Genomic DNA, 16502 nt, shown 5'->3' with positions numbered 1-16502 from the left:
AAACCAATTTTTGGTGTATTTTAACTCTCTGCTCTGGCAGCTGCAAAGAAGATGGGTCCACGAACGTGCACCACGCAGAACCCGCTGATGCACAACATCAGTATTTGGGAATTCTAGCGGTGGAAACCAGATTTTGTCGGGAAAGCTTCCAAGGCAAACCGTCCCCAGATCTTTGCACAACTGCGGTTGTTTACAGCGAGAATTTCTGACGGTGTTTGCGAGCGCCTGTCCCGAACCCCGGCTTTGGGCTGGGAAAGGGGGGGACACGGAGTTTCTGTGCGGGATTTACTGTGGAAATCAGGTTAAAAACCGCAGCCTAGCAGGCCGTTGTGCAGCCCAGCCCCGCTCCTGTGCGGTTTTCCTTTCTCCGCAGGAATACCCCGAGCTTCCCTACAGTAAAAGCCGCTTTTGCAAGTGCTCTGTCCCTGGGCACGGTGGGCACGAACAAGAGGGTTCTGCAGCAGCGGGGACCTTCTCGCACGGGGGTTTTGCTGCCTGGTACCTCCAGGGACATCCCTGTCCTCAGCATCCCTCCCCGCGGGGCACGGCCGTGTCCTGCCTGGGTGGCTCTGCCCGCTTGGCAGGTGACAAGGCACGAGGGGTGCTGGCTGCTGGGGACCCCGACACCTGCCCAGGGCAATGCCCAGGTGCTGGCACCCCGGGCCGGGTGATGCTCGGTGCTCCCGGGTCAGACCGTGTTGGACAAAATCCTTTCTCCCTCCAAGAGAGGATCTGCACGCCGGGACTCGCGTGGGTCCCCCCAACCTCCCCTCGGGTTTTTCCTCTTCGAGATCGCGCTGTCCTCACCCCCAGGGTGCTGTCCCCTAGAAAAAGGAGGCCGGATCCTTCCCCAAACCCGCCGTGTTTGTTTTTTGCATCTCCCCGCGATGTTTAGGAGCAATCCACGCCGCCACCTTGCCCATTATTTATCCCCATAATGGACGGTCCCTGCGGCTTTTGGCAGCCGTGGAAGAAAATAACCTGTTCTTCCTTTATGTGGGCTATTCCGTTTGAATTTTTCCCACCTCTCCGTGCAGATGGATTTTGTGGGATACCCTGAAATGGGGCTGGTGACCTTCGCTTGCCCGACGCTAAAATTCCCTCTTCCTCCAGCACCAACACATTGATGGGATTTCGACAGGGTTTTGCTTTAAACTTGGAGGGGAAAAAAAAATCAAACAAACAAACACCAAACCCAAAAAAACCAAGAAAACAACAACAAAAAGGTTCCATAAATCTGGAAATGAGGCTGAACCCCCTGGAATTCCCTCGTCCTCCTCGTTTGGTGCAGACCCCCGGCCCGGCTTGGCCCAGCCGGGCTTTTGCATCGGGAGTCGCCGGGGGCTGGAGGTGGTTCCCGATGACAAAAAGCTCAGCAGCGAATCGAAAGGTTTCTCCAGCACAATTTTATCTCTATCCTGACGGGATTTGGTGCTGGAAAAGCTGAAAGTGGCTAGGAATTTTGCTTGGATGCCACCGCTATGCCAAGTTATTAGGAGAGGGGATATCCCACCCCAAGGGTTCTGTTTGCTTTGGGAGCATCCCCAGCCCCAGGCCCCCAGGGAAGAAACCTCGTCCAGGAAAGCCTGAATGTCTCAGGAACGGATTTACTCCTGGATTTACACCTGGATTTACACCTGGATTTACAATTCGAGCTGCCTTTAAGGGCGATTTTGTGGGGTGTGGGAGCATCACTTGCCGGGTCCCAGCCCTGCTCCGGCTCAACCCCGCTGTTTCTCTTGGTACCAAATTCTTCGGGGCTGAATCCCAGCCAGCCCAAAAGCATCCCCCCGGGAAAGCATTCTAGCTATCCGTCCCTGAGCGGGGATATAAATACCCGGAGATATTTGGAAGATCTCTGTGGGAAGCGATTGTGTCTGAGTGGTAGCGCTCGGAGCTTATTATCGCTGGAACCGATTTGTATTGCAGGGACCGGGTCCTGCCAGAAAACTCCACAGCAAAAAAAAAAAAAAAAAAAAAAAAAAAAAAAAAAATCCCGAGCTGAAGAAGGCTGTAAATTCCTGTGCTGCAATATTTCATCGAAGGACGTCATGGAAAATCTGGGCTTGAAGGGCGGGGGGGAGACTCGGGAAGGGCAGAGGGGGAAAAAGAGACACAAAAAGGGGGAGATTAAGATTTTCCTTTTTTTTTTTTTTTTTCCCTTTCTGACCAAAGCCTGAACCTCTGCCTGAGGCACGGCGGTGACAGCCAGCCCGCATCTCCCCGCAGCCGCCTCAGACATTTGGGCAGCTCTGCTGCACTCCCAATTTCGGCTTCTGCTCTCCCAAAATCTTCTCCAGGTCCCGTTCGATCCTGGAGACCGGGCTTTGCCTCCAGGAATGCGAGAGGCCAAGCTGGGACTGGGAAAGGTCCCACGCGTGGGGCAAAGCGTTGCCGTGTGCTGGATCCCCAAAAGAAGTTTGGGGTGTGCGTGCGTCTCCCTAAAAACATCTCTCCCTCGGTGCTTCCACCTTCCCCCAGCTCTCCTCCCTCCATCCTCGACCCTCTCGCTCGAACGCACCCCCTCGCCTTTAAATAAACATTTAGGGATCAATTCGCCGCGGATTTGGGGCCAGCGGCCACGGGGATGGCGGCGACTGAAAAAAAACCAAAAAAAACCCAAAAAAAAACCCCCAAAGCAGCCGAGGGGAAAAGGCTGGTGCTGAGGAACCGGGGGGGTCCCGCGGGTGGTGTTAATGCAAAGCAGGACAGCGGGGAGGGGGACACGGGGCGGTCACTCCCCTCGCCCTGGGTGGTCCTGGCTCGCAGGAACACCCCGGCCCCTGTCGGAGCAGCACCCAGCCCGCCTCTAACAATGCCACCTATACACATTATATACATTTCCATCCTCGGGTTACACCCGGCCTGCTCGCCGAGTTGACTTCACTTAAGCAATTAGCTAGGAAAAATACCTTCGGCGCAGGAAAAGGAAGAAAGCTCGGATTTGTCTATTTTTACACAAAACACGGCCCGAGTTTCGGGCAGGGGGAGGGAAGGGGAGCGGGTTTGGGAAGGAGCCGGGTGGGAAGCGCAGCGGGGCCGGGGCCGGGAAAGCGGGCTCCGAGCGGGGTGGGGAGAGGCTAATTGCGCCAGATGATAATTTAATTTTTGTCATTTCTTCTCTTTCTCCCTTCTTTTCATCTCTGCCCGTCGGGGGCTGGCGAGGACCCGAGTAACCCACCCAAATCACGAGCAGACAACACCAAAAGCGAGTCCCGTTTTCCCCCACACCATCCTCCTCCTCCTCCTCGTACACCAGGCTTTTCCTCCCCAAAACTCTCCTTTCCCCAACTCGTACGCTCGGATTAAAACCCCCCAACATTTCTGCTGTTCCCAAGACGAGGCCTATAGGACCCGGAGCGATATATTCCCATTTTTCACTTTTGCTAGCTGTAATAAATGCATCGGAAACCAAATCTTCCCCCTCCTAAAAGATATTGCGAGAAGGGGAAATGGCAATCGTGAAGGGACTGATTTTCTTTGACGGGAAATAGTTTGATTTCCACGGAGATTTTGGGGTTTTTTTTTAACTCGGAGATATTTTATTTCCTCGTGGAAACGCTGCCGGTGGCGAACGCTTTGAACGGGATTTTTCCACGGGTGCTTTGTGCTGTGTTTAGAGCTCCATCCCCGGGTGTTTTGGGGCCAGATCGGGGAGATTCGGTCGCAGAGTGATAGAAAGCAAAGGAATCCATCCTTTTCGCGAGCCGGGGGGGAAACATTCGATGCGGAGCAAAGCTCAGGGTCAGAGATGCGCTCCCACAGCAAAAAATAAAAAGAAATAGAGCGAGAAACAGAGGGAATATTCTGCACCAGCCTCCTCGGGGATGAAAGCCCCGGGGAAGGTGATTGCTTCCCGAAATAAAAGCGATTTTTGGGGTGCTTTCCCCGCTTCCTGAGCAGCCACCCTGCTCCACGTTCTGCTCCGCGCCGAGGGAGCAGCGGCCGCTGCCTCCCGGGGCAGCAGGAGCTGCTCGTTCTCCTCCTCCTCCGGGGAAAAGCTCCCGAAATAACTGTCCCAACCTCCTCCCACCCCCTCCCTGCCTACCTGCCCCCGGCCTGGGGCTTGCCCAGGGCTCTCCCGTGCCTGTCCCGGGCCCGTTTGCAGCGGGAACGGGAGGGCCGGTGCTGTCTGCAGGATGATTTTTTTCTTTTTATTGAAAAGGGGGGGGGGGGGGGGGAAAGAGGGGAGGGGGGAGGATAGAAAGGTAAAAAAAAAAAAAAAAAAAAAAAGAAAACCCTGATGTGAAATCCCTCTTGGTGGTACCACAGATGTGACAGGCGCCCCGGAGGCTGCTCACAACTGCTCGCCAATAACGCGGAAGGAGTTTGGAAACCCGATCGGTGCCTATCTTCCCTTTAAATGGTATTAAATTATCATTAAAACCTTGAGAAGCGAAGCTGGAAGACGGGGGGCTTGGCGAGGGGGGTGTCCCCTCTCTCTCTTTGCACAGGGATGCACCCACAGCCCTGCGGCGAGGCCTGCAACGGGGTGCGGGGGGACGGGCTGGATTTTTTCCCCTTTTTCCATTCTCTTTTCTTTTCCCCAGTGTCGGGAGGGATCAGGCGGCAGCAGCCGGCACATCGGCAGCCCTGAGAGCCCAGGCTCCTTCCCCCGTGCCCACCCACAATCCCACCCCCCCCGCACCGCGCAGATTTCCACGCGCGGGCCGCGAGAAGGTGACAAAGGTTTCAAGCGACTTACCTCGAGTGACAGCTCTGCCGGTGGCACGGTGCTCAAAAGAGGTGGCTTTTGGGGGAGAGGGAGGGAGCAAAGGGGGTCTCTGCCCCTCTGGCTTTCTATTCTCCTTCCCCCCACCCGCCGCGTGTGCCCGTGGCCCCGCCGGAGCTGAGCGCCAAACTCCGGGCACGGAGCCGCGAAACTCCAGCACAGATTTATACACATCCCCCTCCAAAAAGCCTCAAACAACCCCAAACAAACCAACCCACCCTCATCCCTAAAGCAGCTTCGGAGCAGGCGAGGGGTCCGAAGCCCGTTCCCGGCCCCGGAGCGGCGGCGGAGGCAGAAAAGGGCATTTCGCGAGGCAGCGGGAGTTTTTCGCCGATTTCTTTTTATTAAAGCACCCCCGAGCCCGTGTTTACATTGCGCAGTATAAACATCCTGCCCGGGCCCGCCGAGCTTAAAAAGAGCGCACGAAGAGGGGGTTTGAAGTGGGTGAAGCTGCGCGCAGCGCGGAGCCGGCGGCCGGGCAGCGCCGCCGCTGCCCCACGCCACGCGCGGAGCCTCCGCGCTGCCCGCAGGCCCTGCCCCGGCCCGCGTGGGGCCCGTGCCGTGCTTTTCCCGGGCTGCGAAGGGGCGCAGGGAGGGGGCGGAGGAGCCGCACGGCGCGTCGCGGTCACGCGTGGCATAAATCACACACACGCAGAGATACACGCGCGGTGCCCTCCGCGGCGGGCAGGGGCGCGGCGTGCAGCCCCCCCCGGGTGGGGCAGGGCGGCGTGGAAAGGGCTCTTTAAAAGCTGCCCACCAGCGGGGAGCGGCGGCGGAGGGGGCCGGCACGGGGCGGCGGAGGGGCCGCCCGGGAGGGCGGGGGGGGGGAGCGGCTCGGGGCGGGGATCTCCGCTCCGCGCTTACGTCTGTCAAGGAGCGGCAGACGCCGCTGCGAGAGATAAAGTAGAAGGCGAGCGGCGGGGCCGGGGGCAGACTCGACAGCCACCGCGATGGGAAGCAGCTCCCCGCAGCAGCGGCAGCGCCAGCCCAGCTAAAGCCTCCGGAGGGGACGGCGGCGGCCCCGGGAGCCCGGCCCGGCGAGGGGCAGCGCGGCAGGCGCAGGCGGCGGCCCCGGCTCCTCTCTCGCAGCAGCCGAGCTCAGCTCGCTTCCACCCGCCCCCCCATCCCGCCTCCCTGCGGCCCCCCCCCCGACCCTCCGCCTCTCGCTCGCCTTCTGCAGCCGCGCTCGGATTTAGGGATAAAGTGGGAGGAGGAGGCAAAGGGGGGGGTGGGGGGGGTGTCGTCCTTTCCATTTGTTTATCCACGGAGGGGTGAAGTCTCCCGGTGGAAAGCGAACCCGCCGGGGGGCCGGGAGGACGCCGGAGGGAGGGTGGTGGGTGAGTGGCGGCGAGCCCCCAGCAGCGTGGCCTTTTGCGGGGGCGCTGGGGGGGCGGCGGAGGAGGGCCGGGGCTGGGGCTGGCCGCCGCGGACCTGGCCGTAGATGACTGCAGAAGCGCAGCAGGCTCTGTCCTCTCAGCCCCCTCCTCCTCCGGTGCAGAGCAGCTACGGCCCCATGTCCTCCGTGGCTGAGAAGCAGCCGCAGAGCTCGGCCATGGACGCCGCCTCCGCGGGGACCGGCGGCGCGGCCGGCAGCGCCCCGGGCAGCGGCGGGGCCCCGGGCAGCGGCGGCCCCAAGGCGAAGAAGACGAACGCGGGGATCCGGCGGCCGGAGAAGCCGCCTTATTCCTACATCGCCCTCATCGTCATGGCTATCCAGAGCTCTCCCTCCAAACGCCTGACCCTCAGCGAGATCTACCAGTTCTTGCAGAGCCGCTTCCCTTTCTTCCGAGGCTCCTACCAGGGCTGGAAAAACTCGGTGCGCCACAACCTCTCGCTCAACGAGTGCTTCATCAAGCTGCCCAAGGGCTTGGGACGCCCGGGCAAGGGCCACTACTGGACCATCGACCCGGCCAGCGAGTTCATGTTCGAGGAGGGCTCGTTCCGCCGCCGGCCCCGCGGGTTCCGGAGGAAATGCCAGGCGCTGAAGCCCATGTACAGCATGATGAACGGGCTCAGCTTCAACCACCTCCCCGACAGCTACGGCTTCCAGGGCTCGGCCGGCGGGCTCTCCTGCCCCCCCAACAGCCTCTCCCTCGAAGGGGGCTTGGGGATGATGAACGGGCATTTGTCCAGCAACGTGGAGGGGATGGGCCTGGCGGGACACTCCGTGCCCCACCTGCCCGCCAACGGTGGGCACACCTACATGGGCGGCTGCACCGGCTCCTCGGCCGGGGAATACCCGCACCACGACAGCTCCGTGCCCGCGTCCCCGTTGCTCCCCGCCGGCGGCGTGATGGAGCCGCACTCGGTTTACTCCAGCTCGGCCTCGGCGTGGGCGCCCAGCGCCTCGGCGGCCCTCAACAGCGGCGCGTCCTACATCAAGCAGCAGCCCCTCTCGCCCTGCAACCCCACGGCCAACCCGCTCTCCTCCAGCCTCTCCACGCACTCCCTCGACCAGCCCTACCTGCACCAGAACAGCCACAACACCGCCGACCTCCAAGGTAAGGCGCGGCCGCGCGTGGGGCGCATCCGCGGCCGCGGGGGTCGGCCTGGGCTGCGGGCCCCGCGTGGATCCCGGCGGTGCCGCTGCCGGCCGGGATCCCGCTTCGGGGCCGGTTTTAATGCAGGTCCCGAGGGGAAGCTGCCTTGGCCTCGCTGCTCGCCTCCTTTCCCTGAGGCAGCCGGGCGCCCGTCGGGGCTCTCCCGGGCCGGGGCTCCGCTCTTCCCGGCCGCTGCTTCACGTCCAGGGCCGCCCCGGGCCTAAGGCCGGTGGGCTCAGGCAGCGGGGAGCTGCGGGAAGGAGAGGCCGGGAACGCACCCTTGGGCTCTCCCACCTCCATCGGCACTTGGAGGGAAAAGGGAGGAATTCCCCATCGGGTGGTCCGCCACCCGCGCCATCCCACCCCATGCCACCCCGGCCCCTTCCCCGCCATCAGCTGTGCTTTTCACACATCTCAGGGCCGCGTTTTCCCGGCCCATCGCCTCCCTCCAGGCGTCGCCCAAGCCGAAGCCGGCGGCCCCGACCCTCCAAATCCTCCCGCGCCCCAAAACCCCGGCTCGGTCTCGTCCCTGGAGCTGTCGGGGCTACATTTGCCCCGAGTCTTGGAACGGAGACGGTGTTTGGCCGGGGAGAGGCCTCGGAAGGGACGAGGCCAGCGCTGGGTTTCGCTTTGCTGCCCAAATTCCCCTCGGGGGGCGGTGGCTGTGGGGTCTCGTGGCACGGGGGAACCCCGGGGCCACGGGCGGGTGATGGGGCAGATTTGGGGGTCCCTGCCCATCACCCCGGGCCTTCGGGGCAGCGGGACGTGCCTGACAGGAAGGGCTGTGAAGCGGACAGCAAATGGGTCAAAAACACAAAGCGAAGCGGGGAAAAAGCGTCAGAGCTGCAGAAGCCGGGCAGAGCCCCCGTCCCGGCCGGGCCGGGGCAGTGCCCACCACGGGCACCCTCCGGCCCCGGGGCACTTCCCGGAGCTCAGCGCATCCAGGGCTTTTGGAAAAGGGAGCTGGGAATCCGCCCCGAGGAGCCGCCGGGCCCGTGCGCGGCCTTCACCAAACGCTCTGATTATCGCCCGAAGGAGCGGCGGGAGCGCTCCGGGGCAGGGCGGCCCATGCCCAGCGCATCCCCAATTCCCGGGGCGCTTTTCCATGCCGAGGTGGCGGAAGGGGCGGCAGGAGCAGCCCCGCTGCCGCCGGCTCTCGGCCCCGGCCTCCTCCGGGTCCCCGCCGCCGCTCCCGGCACGAACGGGAGCTGCCCCGCTCCGCACCCGGCGGATTTCCCGCACGGGCCGAGGCGATGGGAGAAGCAGCCGGGGCGAAAAAAAAAAAAAAAAAAAAAAAAAATCTAAGTGTTGAAACAAAACCAAAAACCCCTAAACCCAACGCAAATCCCTTCTCCTTGCAGTGCCCTCATGCCGGGCAGGGAATCGCCGTGCCGGGGCCGCGGGGCTTTCTCTGCCGCACCTGCCCGCACCCGCGGAGCCCCGATGTGCCCAAACACCCCCAAATCCGCGCTCGGACCGCGACGTGCGGGCGGGTTGGGTTGTTGGGATTTTTTATTTTTTTTTTCAACCCCATGGCGTTTTTCTCCCTCCCCCGCGCTCACCCTCCCCTGCTGAATCTCTTGGCGGTGCTGACCATCTCTCCCCCCGTCCCGCAGGCATCCCGCGGTATCACTCGCAGTCTCCGAGCATGTGCGACAGAAAAGAATTCGTCTTCTCTTTCAACGCCATGGCCTCCTCCTCCATGCATTCAGCGGGCAGCGGCTCCTATTACCACCAACAAGTGACATACCAGGACATCAAGCCGTGCGTTATGTGAGCCGGGGCGGAAAAACCCCGGTGCTGGGGCCGGCCAGGCCGGAGCCGGGCGCTGAGCATCCCCCAGGACGCTCGGGGTGCCAGGGGGGATGAACCATGTGCCAGCCTGGCTTTGGGCAGCAGGAACGGCCCGGAGCTCCGGGAAGCGGCGGCAGCGCGGAGTGCGGCCCCGGGAGCGAGCTGAGCATCGGCCGGGGGTGCGAGCCCGCAGCGTCTTGTGCCTTCTTCTGCTCGGGGAGGGATGGAGGAGAAAGCAAAAAGCAGCCCCCGCGTCCGTCCCGAAAGCCCCGACTGCGAGTTTGGGGTGAGGCTTTGCCGAATGAGGTTTTGATGCTTCTTAAAAAAAAAAAACAAAACCAACCAAAAAATGAAATTGCAAACTCAGTTTGGGGAGTTGGCAGTGAGCGATGCCACCGGCTCGGGCTGAGGGGGCTGGAAAAGACCCCGAACTCAAATCCCCTCGGTGCCGTCTCACTTCGAGCCCGGAAAAATACATTTTAAAATTTTTTTTGTCCTTCCTTTTTTTTTTTTTTTTTTTTAATTTTTTTTTTTTTTGCCGGCCAACACCCAGCAGGCAAAAAAATCTCTCAGAGGGATTTTTTGGAACTATTAATTGTGGTTTTTTTGCCTGCATAAAGACTGCAGGATCAGACCCTATGCAGAGAGAACAAGGCACTTTGGAAAGAGACAGCCATGCTCATCCTGTTATTTATTCTACAATTCTTTTTTTTTTGTTGTTGTTGTTGTTGTTGTTGCTAATAATCGAGACACGAATAGTCTCAGTTGATCAGTATTAAATCGGGGAATCTCTGTTGGCAATATTTGCCATATAGGTTTGGGTTTTTTTAGTTAACCTTTGTAAATTTGCAAGCGACCGTGGTCTCTGTGTAAAGACAATCCTCCATATGTTTTTATAGAAATATATATATAATGAAGGATTATTCCCCTCCCTCCCCTCTCTATTTTTTTTTCCACCCTGACGTTGTACAGTTCGGTGACACCTATTTTAATTCTTTCTGCACTGTATAAAATTGTAATTATGTGGGTTTGTTTTTTTGATTTTTTTTTCGCCTTTTTTTTTTTTTTTGTGTACGTTTTGTCCCTAAAGGAAAAAAAAAAAAAAAATCCCGAAATAAAACCTGTATGTTATTTGTACATGGGCTTCACGATTGTATGAGCAGCAAATAAACGAGCATGCGGTGTAATTAAGCTTAATTAATGAGGAGTCCGGCCCTGCAAACCCTCGGGCAATAATTCCCCTTCCCGGCACAGACTCAAAACCGAATTTTTAGGGTTTTTTCACCTTTGTGGAGTCCTGGTTGCCAATTTCCCTGGCGGGAAATATTTCAGTTGAGGATATTGAAACGCAGAAGGAGGAAAAGCGGCGGAGCTTTTTATTTTTAGCTTTTTATTATTAGGATTAATCCATTTTTTTCCCTCAAGGCTAAAGGCTCTTGACAGCTCTTTGACTCTCCCTCGAATTCCAGGCGTGAGGCTGCCGGGATGGAGCCCGCGGCTCCTTTTTCCTCTTCCTCCATCCCGGGAATTTTCCAGCTCCTTTTTTCCTCCTTTTCCATCCCGGGAATTTTCTGAGAAGTCAGGAAACTTCCCGTGGGCTTTTTCCCGCGTGAAAAAAGAAATAAAAATTCATAAAATTGAAGGAAATTTACCCAAATTATTAGGAATTAATAAGCAGGAATAAAAATAAAGCAGATCAACTGCACCATCTCTGTCGTGCACGGGGCAATGAGGAATCTGCATTTAAATATTGGCATTTTCCTGCGAAATTTGGGGGGATTTGGGCAAATTCAGGATTGTCCAGTATGGAGATATTTTTGCTTTAATTCGTGGGCCAATCTGTCTCTATCAATATTCAATATCAACGCCTGTAAAAAAGAGATGCAGGCGAATTAATCTGATGATGTGGTTGTGGATTTCTGCTTTTTTAGAGGGAAATTTAATCAGTGCACACTAATTAGCCCAGCTCTGTGGAATCAGCTTAATTAAAATCCAAGTTTGCTGTAACAAGGGAGAAATGTATAATATTATTGTAATTAAGGCAAAGCTTTATTAGAGTTGGGGGAGGCCTTTTCAGAGCGGGGTTTTTTATTGTTGTTTTGCGGGGTTTTTTTTGAGGAGCGTTGTGGGGTTTTGGGTGTTCTTTAAAAAAATTTGTTAATGCTTTTGGGTTTTTTAAAATCTCTGTTTAGATCTCTTTAAGCCAGCAGCAATCTGCCTGCAGCATTATTGGTTTTCCCCATTTTTATGCTTTCCTGGGCTGATCTTTTCCCATCCCTGTTGGAGGCGAGCGCGTTGTCTCCATCCTTTTAGGTACAAGCTGAACACAGAGGGTTTTTTTGCTCCTGAAGCAAATACCTGTACGAGGTGTGGCTTCAATAATGGTCCAGGGTTAGGAGCTCAGCTCCTTGAAATCCCACTGTCACTCCCAAGGTTTGTTTTCATCCCTTCGGATTGATTTGGGATCCTCCTTGGCATTTAGTGCTGCTGGAGGCTGGGAAGGGCAGGCAGCACCTTGCGAGGCTCGGGCCCAGCTCGCAGGGGTTCCGTGTCTGCTCCCCACCAAAGCCTGGTGTGATTCATTCCTCTCCCTCCCGTGGCTTTCCAAACCTGGAAAAACAGAGCCGCTGCATTCCGGGGACGCCACATATTCCTCAAGCCAGTGAGCGCAGTCTAAACAGGAGCTCTCCATCCCAGAGCCCTCCAGCAGCCAGGAGAGACCAAAACCCCCAGCTCCTGCAAACCCCCAGCTCCTGTAAAACCCCCCCAGCTCCTGCAAAACCCCCCCAGGTCCTGCAAACCCCCAACTCCTGCAAAACCCCCCAGCTCCTGAAACTCCCCCAGCTCCTGCAACCCCCCCCCCCCCCAAGTCCTGCAAACCTCCAGCTCCTGCAAATATCCCCAGGTCCTGCAAAACCCCCCCAGGTCCTGCAAACCCCCAACTCCTGCAAACCCCCAGGTCCTGAAACTCCCCCAGCTCCTGCAACCCCCCCCCCCCCCCCAAGTCCTGCAAACCTCCAGCTCCTGCAAATATCCCCAGGTCCTGCAAAACCTCCCCAGGTCCTGCAAATATCCCCAGCTCCTGAAACTCCCCCAGCTTCTGCAAACCCCCCCCCAGGTCCTGCAAACCCTCAGCTCCTGCAAACCCCCCCCAACTCCTGCAAACCCCCAGGTCCTGCAAACCCCCAGGTCCTGCAAACCCCCAGGTCCTGAAACTCCCCCCAGGTCCTGCAAAACATCCCCAGGTCCTGCAAAACCCCCCCAGCTCCTGCAACCCCCCCAGCTCTCCATCTGCAAAAGCCCAACGGGGTTTTTCCCCGGTATTTTCAGTCCCAGGGGATGGCAAACCCCAAGCTGCTTGTGCTTTTCCAGGAGTGCTGGCGCTCTGAGAGGAGGTGAGGAGGGATAAACGTGCCCAGAAATGCCGTGGGAGCCCTGGGAGAGCAGCGAGGCAGGGCTCGCTCAGAAACGTGGGATTTGCTGCTGGAAAGGCTCAGGTCTGGCTGTGCTCAGCACCAGCGAGCTGCTCCCTGCTCCTCATCCCTCACATCCCAGTCCTTAGGGAATACAACTCCTTTTCTTTTGGGGTTTTGGCATTTCTACTTCAGCAAACAGCTTCTCATGGCTGATGCCCTGTGCAGGCCCAGGAACTTTCTACAGGGATGGAATTGCCCAGGAATTTTCTACAGGGGTGAAATTCTGGAGCGTGATGAGAAGCAGGGCCTGGTGTCTCCAGGCAGGTTGTCCCCTCTGGATCAGGGGACATTGGTGTCCCCAGGCCTTGTGCAGGGATTCTGGTGGCAAAATGCTTCCCTCTGCTCCTCCCAGGATGTTTCCCTCATCCCTACGAGGCCACCGTGGAGCTGGAGCTGTGTCTGCCACTGTCACCTGCTCGTGGGCTCGTGTTTGTGAGCGCCACGTGGGGACAGAGCTGGAGGGAGCACGGGATAGTGCAGAGATCCCAAGGGAGGCCTGGGAGAGGGGATGTGGGGGGCACACATTTTTGGGAGGGTCCGTTGGGATGACCTGCGGCTGTTTTTGGGAGGCAGCATTGGGGGGGGGATGGTGGCGAGGGGTCTCTCAGGGATCCTGGGTGGCTGGAGGGTCCTGGGGGGTTTGGAGGATCCTGGGGGGTTTGGAGGATCCTGGGGATTCTGGAGGGTCCTGGGGACATTGGATGATCCCAGAGGAGTGGAGCATCCTGTGAGAGAACTGGAGGGATCCTGGGGGACTGAGGGATCCTGGGGTCTTTTGGACAATCCCAGGTGGGTTTGAGGGATCCTTGGGGATTTGGAAGATCCTGGTGGGATTTGGATGATCCTGGAGCTGTTGAATGATGCCAGGGATGCTGGATGATCCCAGTGGGATGGGATTTGGATGATCCTGGGGGCTTTGGATCATCCCAGGGGTGTTGGGTGATCCCAGTGAGTTTGGAAGACCCTGCTATGTTTGGATGATCCTGGGGGGATGTGGATGATCCCAGCGGTGTTGGACAATCCCAGTGGGATCTCAATCCCGGTGGATTTGGATGATCCCGGTGGGATTCAGAGGATCCTGGGGGTGTTGGATGATCCCACTGAGTTTGGATGATCCCAGTGGGATTTGGAGGCTCACGGTGAGATCTGGGAGATCCCAGTGGGATTCAGATGATCCCGGTGGGATCTGGAGGATCCTGGGGGTGTTGGATGATCCCAGTGGGTTTGGAAGATCCCGGTGGGATTCAGAGGCTCCCAGTGGGTTTGGATGATCCTGGTGGGATCCGGAAGCTCTTGGTGGGTTTGGATGATCCCGGTGGGTTCGGAAGGTCCCGGTGGGATCTGGAGGCTCCCAGTGGGTTCGGATGATCCCGGTGGGTTCAGAAGGTCCCAGTGGGTTCGGATGATCCCCGTGGGATCCAGATGATCCCGGTGGGTTCAGATGATCCCGGTGGGTTCGGAAGCTCCCGGTGGGTTCGGAAGGTCCTGGTGGGTTCGGATGATCCCGGTGGGATTCAGAGGCTCCCGGTGGGTTCAGAAGCTCCCGGTGGGTTCGGAAGGTCCCGGTGGGTTCGGATGATCCCGGTGGATTCGGAAGCTCCCGGTGGGTTCGGAAGCTCCTGCTGGTTTCGGATGATCCGGTGGGATTCAGAGGCTCCCGGTGGGTTCGGAAGCTCCCGGTGGGTTCGGATGATCCCGGTGGGATCCGGATGATCCCGGTGGGTTCGGAAGGTCCCGGTGGGTTCGGAAGCTCCCGGTGGGTTCGGATGATCCCGGTGGGATCCGGAGGCTCCCGGTGGGTTCGGAAGCTCCCGGTGGGTTCGGAAGGTCCCGGTGGTTCCGGATGATCCCGGTGGGTTCGGAAGGTCCCGGTGGGTTCGGATGATCCCGGTGGGTTCGGATGACCCCGGTGGGATCCGATGATCCCGGTGGGATCCGATGATCCCGGGGTTGGGGGGGCGGTGCCGTTCCCTTGGCGGCAGCGCCACCTGGCGGCGGCGAGCAGGGACCGCCGGCCCGCGGCTTTCCCAAAATTTGGCCTCGAACCCGCCCAGGTAGGGCCGGCTCGGAGCCTTTCCCCACCAGGTGGGGGCTAAAAAGCTTGGGGTTTTTTTTCCTTTATTAATGAATTTTTAAAAATCTCTTTAAAAATGGATTGATTTTGTTTTCATTTTCCCCTTCTGCCATCCGGACCTGTGAGGGGGAACATCCCTTTTATCCCATCTTCACACCAGGTGAAACTCCTTTATGGAGCACTTCTGCATCAAACCTTTTCCGTGCCCAGGTGGGACAGATGGGAACACCTGGCATGGAAAAGCATGGAGTAACCCATGGATACAGGCACCTGACACAGGATGCTCTCAGATTATCCAGATTTGCAGAAAACCTTGGAGACTTAACCTGTATTTGGGATGCCAAGGGATGAGTTTAGCACCAAGTTCTTAGCAGGTGTAAAGGCTGAGATCCATAAGAATCAGTGGGTGCCTGATTTCTCCCTCAAAATATTTGGGATCTGTGGACCTCAGGGGATCAAACAACAGCTCTTGTCACTTTTGGAAGGGGACTTTGATTTCTGCAATGCTTTTGGGAGGCCACACCTGAACATCTGTTCCCTTTCCAAGCATAACTCCAGCCTGATGCTGTGCAGGAAAAGGCAGTGCTGGGATGCTCCTGGAGGATTTATCCCTGCCAAGGAATCTTGGCCACAAGGAGTCATCCTCAGGGATCAAACAGGTGGATGAGAGGAGCCCCCAGAGGAGCAGGAGGTGCCCCCAGTGCAGCTCTGCAGCTGGAAGCTGATGTTATTCCCAGAAATTCTCAGATTGCCTCCACGAGTGAGGAAAGGCACGGGGCTGCCTTATTTTCTTAAGTAACTTTCCCTGTCAGAATCCAGTAAGGAATTCAAACCAGAATATTAATATCAGTGGTTGGACTGGATGATCCCAGGGGAGGGTTTTCCAATCTGAATGATCCTGTGGCTTTATTATTAATAAAAGACAACAGAAGGAATAAATTTTATTGAGCTTCTGGCTCAATATCCAAATTCCCATTCTCACAGGGTGCCCAGAGAAGCTGGGGCTGCCCCTGGATCCCTGGCAGTGCCCAAGGCCAGGCTGGATGGAGCTTGGAGCAGCCTGGGATGGTGGAAATTGTCCCTGCCATGGCAGGGATGGGATGAGATGAGCTTTGAGGTCCCTTCCAACCCCAACCATTCCATGAATCACAGGTTGCTTTGCTTCATCCAACTTCTGATAAATATTCCAAGTCCAGTCTTGAAATGAACTGAATTTTTGCAGGGGAGCTGCAGATCCTTTGGTAAATTTCACTGAGGGGGTCACTGTGCCATCAGTGGGGATTTCCTTTCCTCAGACACTTCTCCAGGTGACCTCAGAGACCTCTGGAACGAGCAACCAGAGAGCAAATGGCAATTCCAGAGGTCAAACCACCTCGGGTGGTTTTTTTTTTAATCATGGGAAGGGATGTGGGGACACTGGCAGTGCCACTTGGCTTCAGCAGTGAGAACATGAGCCTGAGCACAGACCTTCCTTTATTTAAAGCAGCAAGACTCAAAAGCCCTGCAATGGCACAGAAAGTGCAGCTCTGTGGCTCGGCTCAGCTTCAGGCTAATTACTGCAAAAATAAGCAAACACACCTGGGAAAGCAGGATGACACGGCCTGGAAAGTTTTGCAGGGACTTTGGGGTACCAGGAGTTCATTTGGAGCAGAACTTGCTGCAGCAATTGCGTGGGGGTGAAGAGAAGTCCCTGCAGAGCAGCAGCTCCAGGCACTGCCTCCTCCAGAGGGATGGAAATGAGCAGTGCAGGTGCCTGGAAACCCTCGGAAAACACGAGATCCCCTCTGGAAAAACACAAGCATGGCTCTTGTCTGAGCAATTATTCACTCTGAAATCTGAAGGAGTGGTAGCCATGGATTTGGTAATGCTTACAAATGTGGCAGCTT

General features: G+C 57.5%; 1 protein-coding gene across 1 annotated transcript; it reads left to right on the top strand.

The window, feature by feature from the left end:
• Positions 1-6112: 6112 nt before the first annotated feature.
• Positions 6113-10253, top strand: FOXF1 (forkhead box F1). The gene is made up of 2 exons (XM_053987412.1): positions 6113-7233; positions 8889-10253. Exons 1-2 carry the CDS (start codon positions 6174-6176, stop codon positions 9047-9049), a joined length of 1221 nt encoding a protein of 406 aa, XP_053843387.1. The 5' UTR covers positions 6113-6173; the 3' UTR covers positions 9050-10253.
• The last annotated feature ends 6249 nt before the right edge of the window (positions 10254-16502 follow it).

Source organism: Vidua macroura, chromosome 11 (assembly GCF_024509145.1).
Source record: "Vidua macroura isolate BioBank_ID:100142 chromosome 11, ASM2450914v1, whole genome shotgun sequence".
Taxonomy (NCBI): Eukaryota; Metazoa; Chordata; class Aves; order Passeriformes; family Viduidae; genus Vidua; species Vidua macroura.
Note: the sequence above shows the minus strand (reverse complement) of the source record. Positions and strands in the feature narration are given on the sequence as shown.

What these genes read in the sequence shown, in the direction of transcription:
- FOXF1 (XM_053987412.1), top strand. Translation starts at nt 6,174, where the DNA reads ATGACTGCAGAAGCGCAGCAGGCTCTGTCCTCTCAGCCCCCTCCTCCT. An exon ending in CAACACCGCCGACCTCCAAG is followed by an intron (nt 7,234 to 8,888) that starts GTAAGGCGCGGC and finishes CCCGTCCCGCAG; the next exon opens with GCATCCCGCGGTATCACTCG.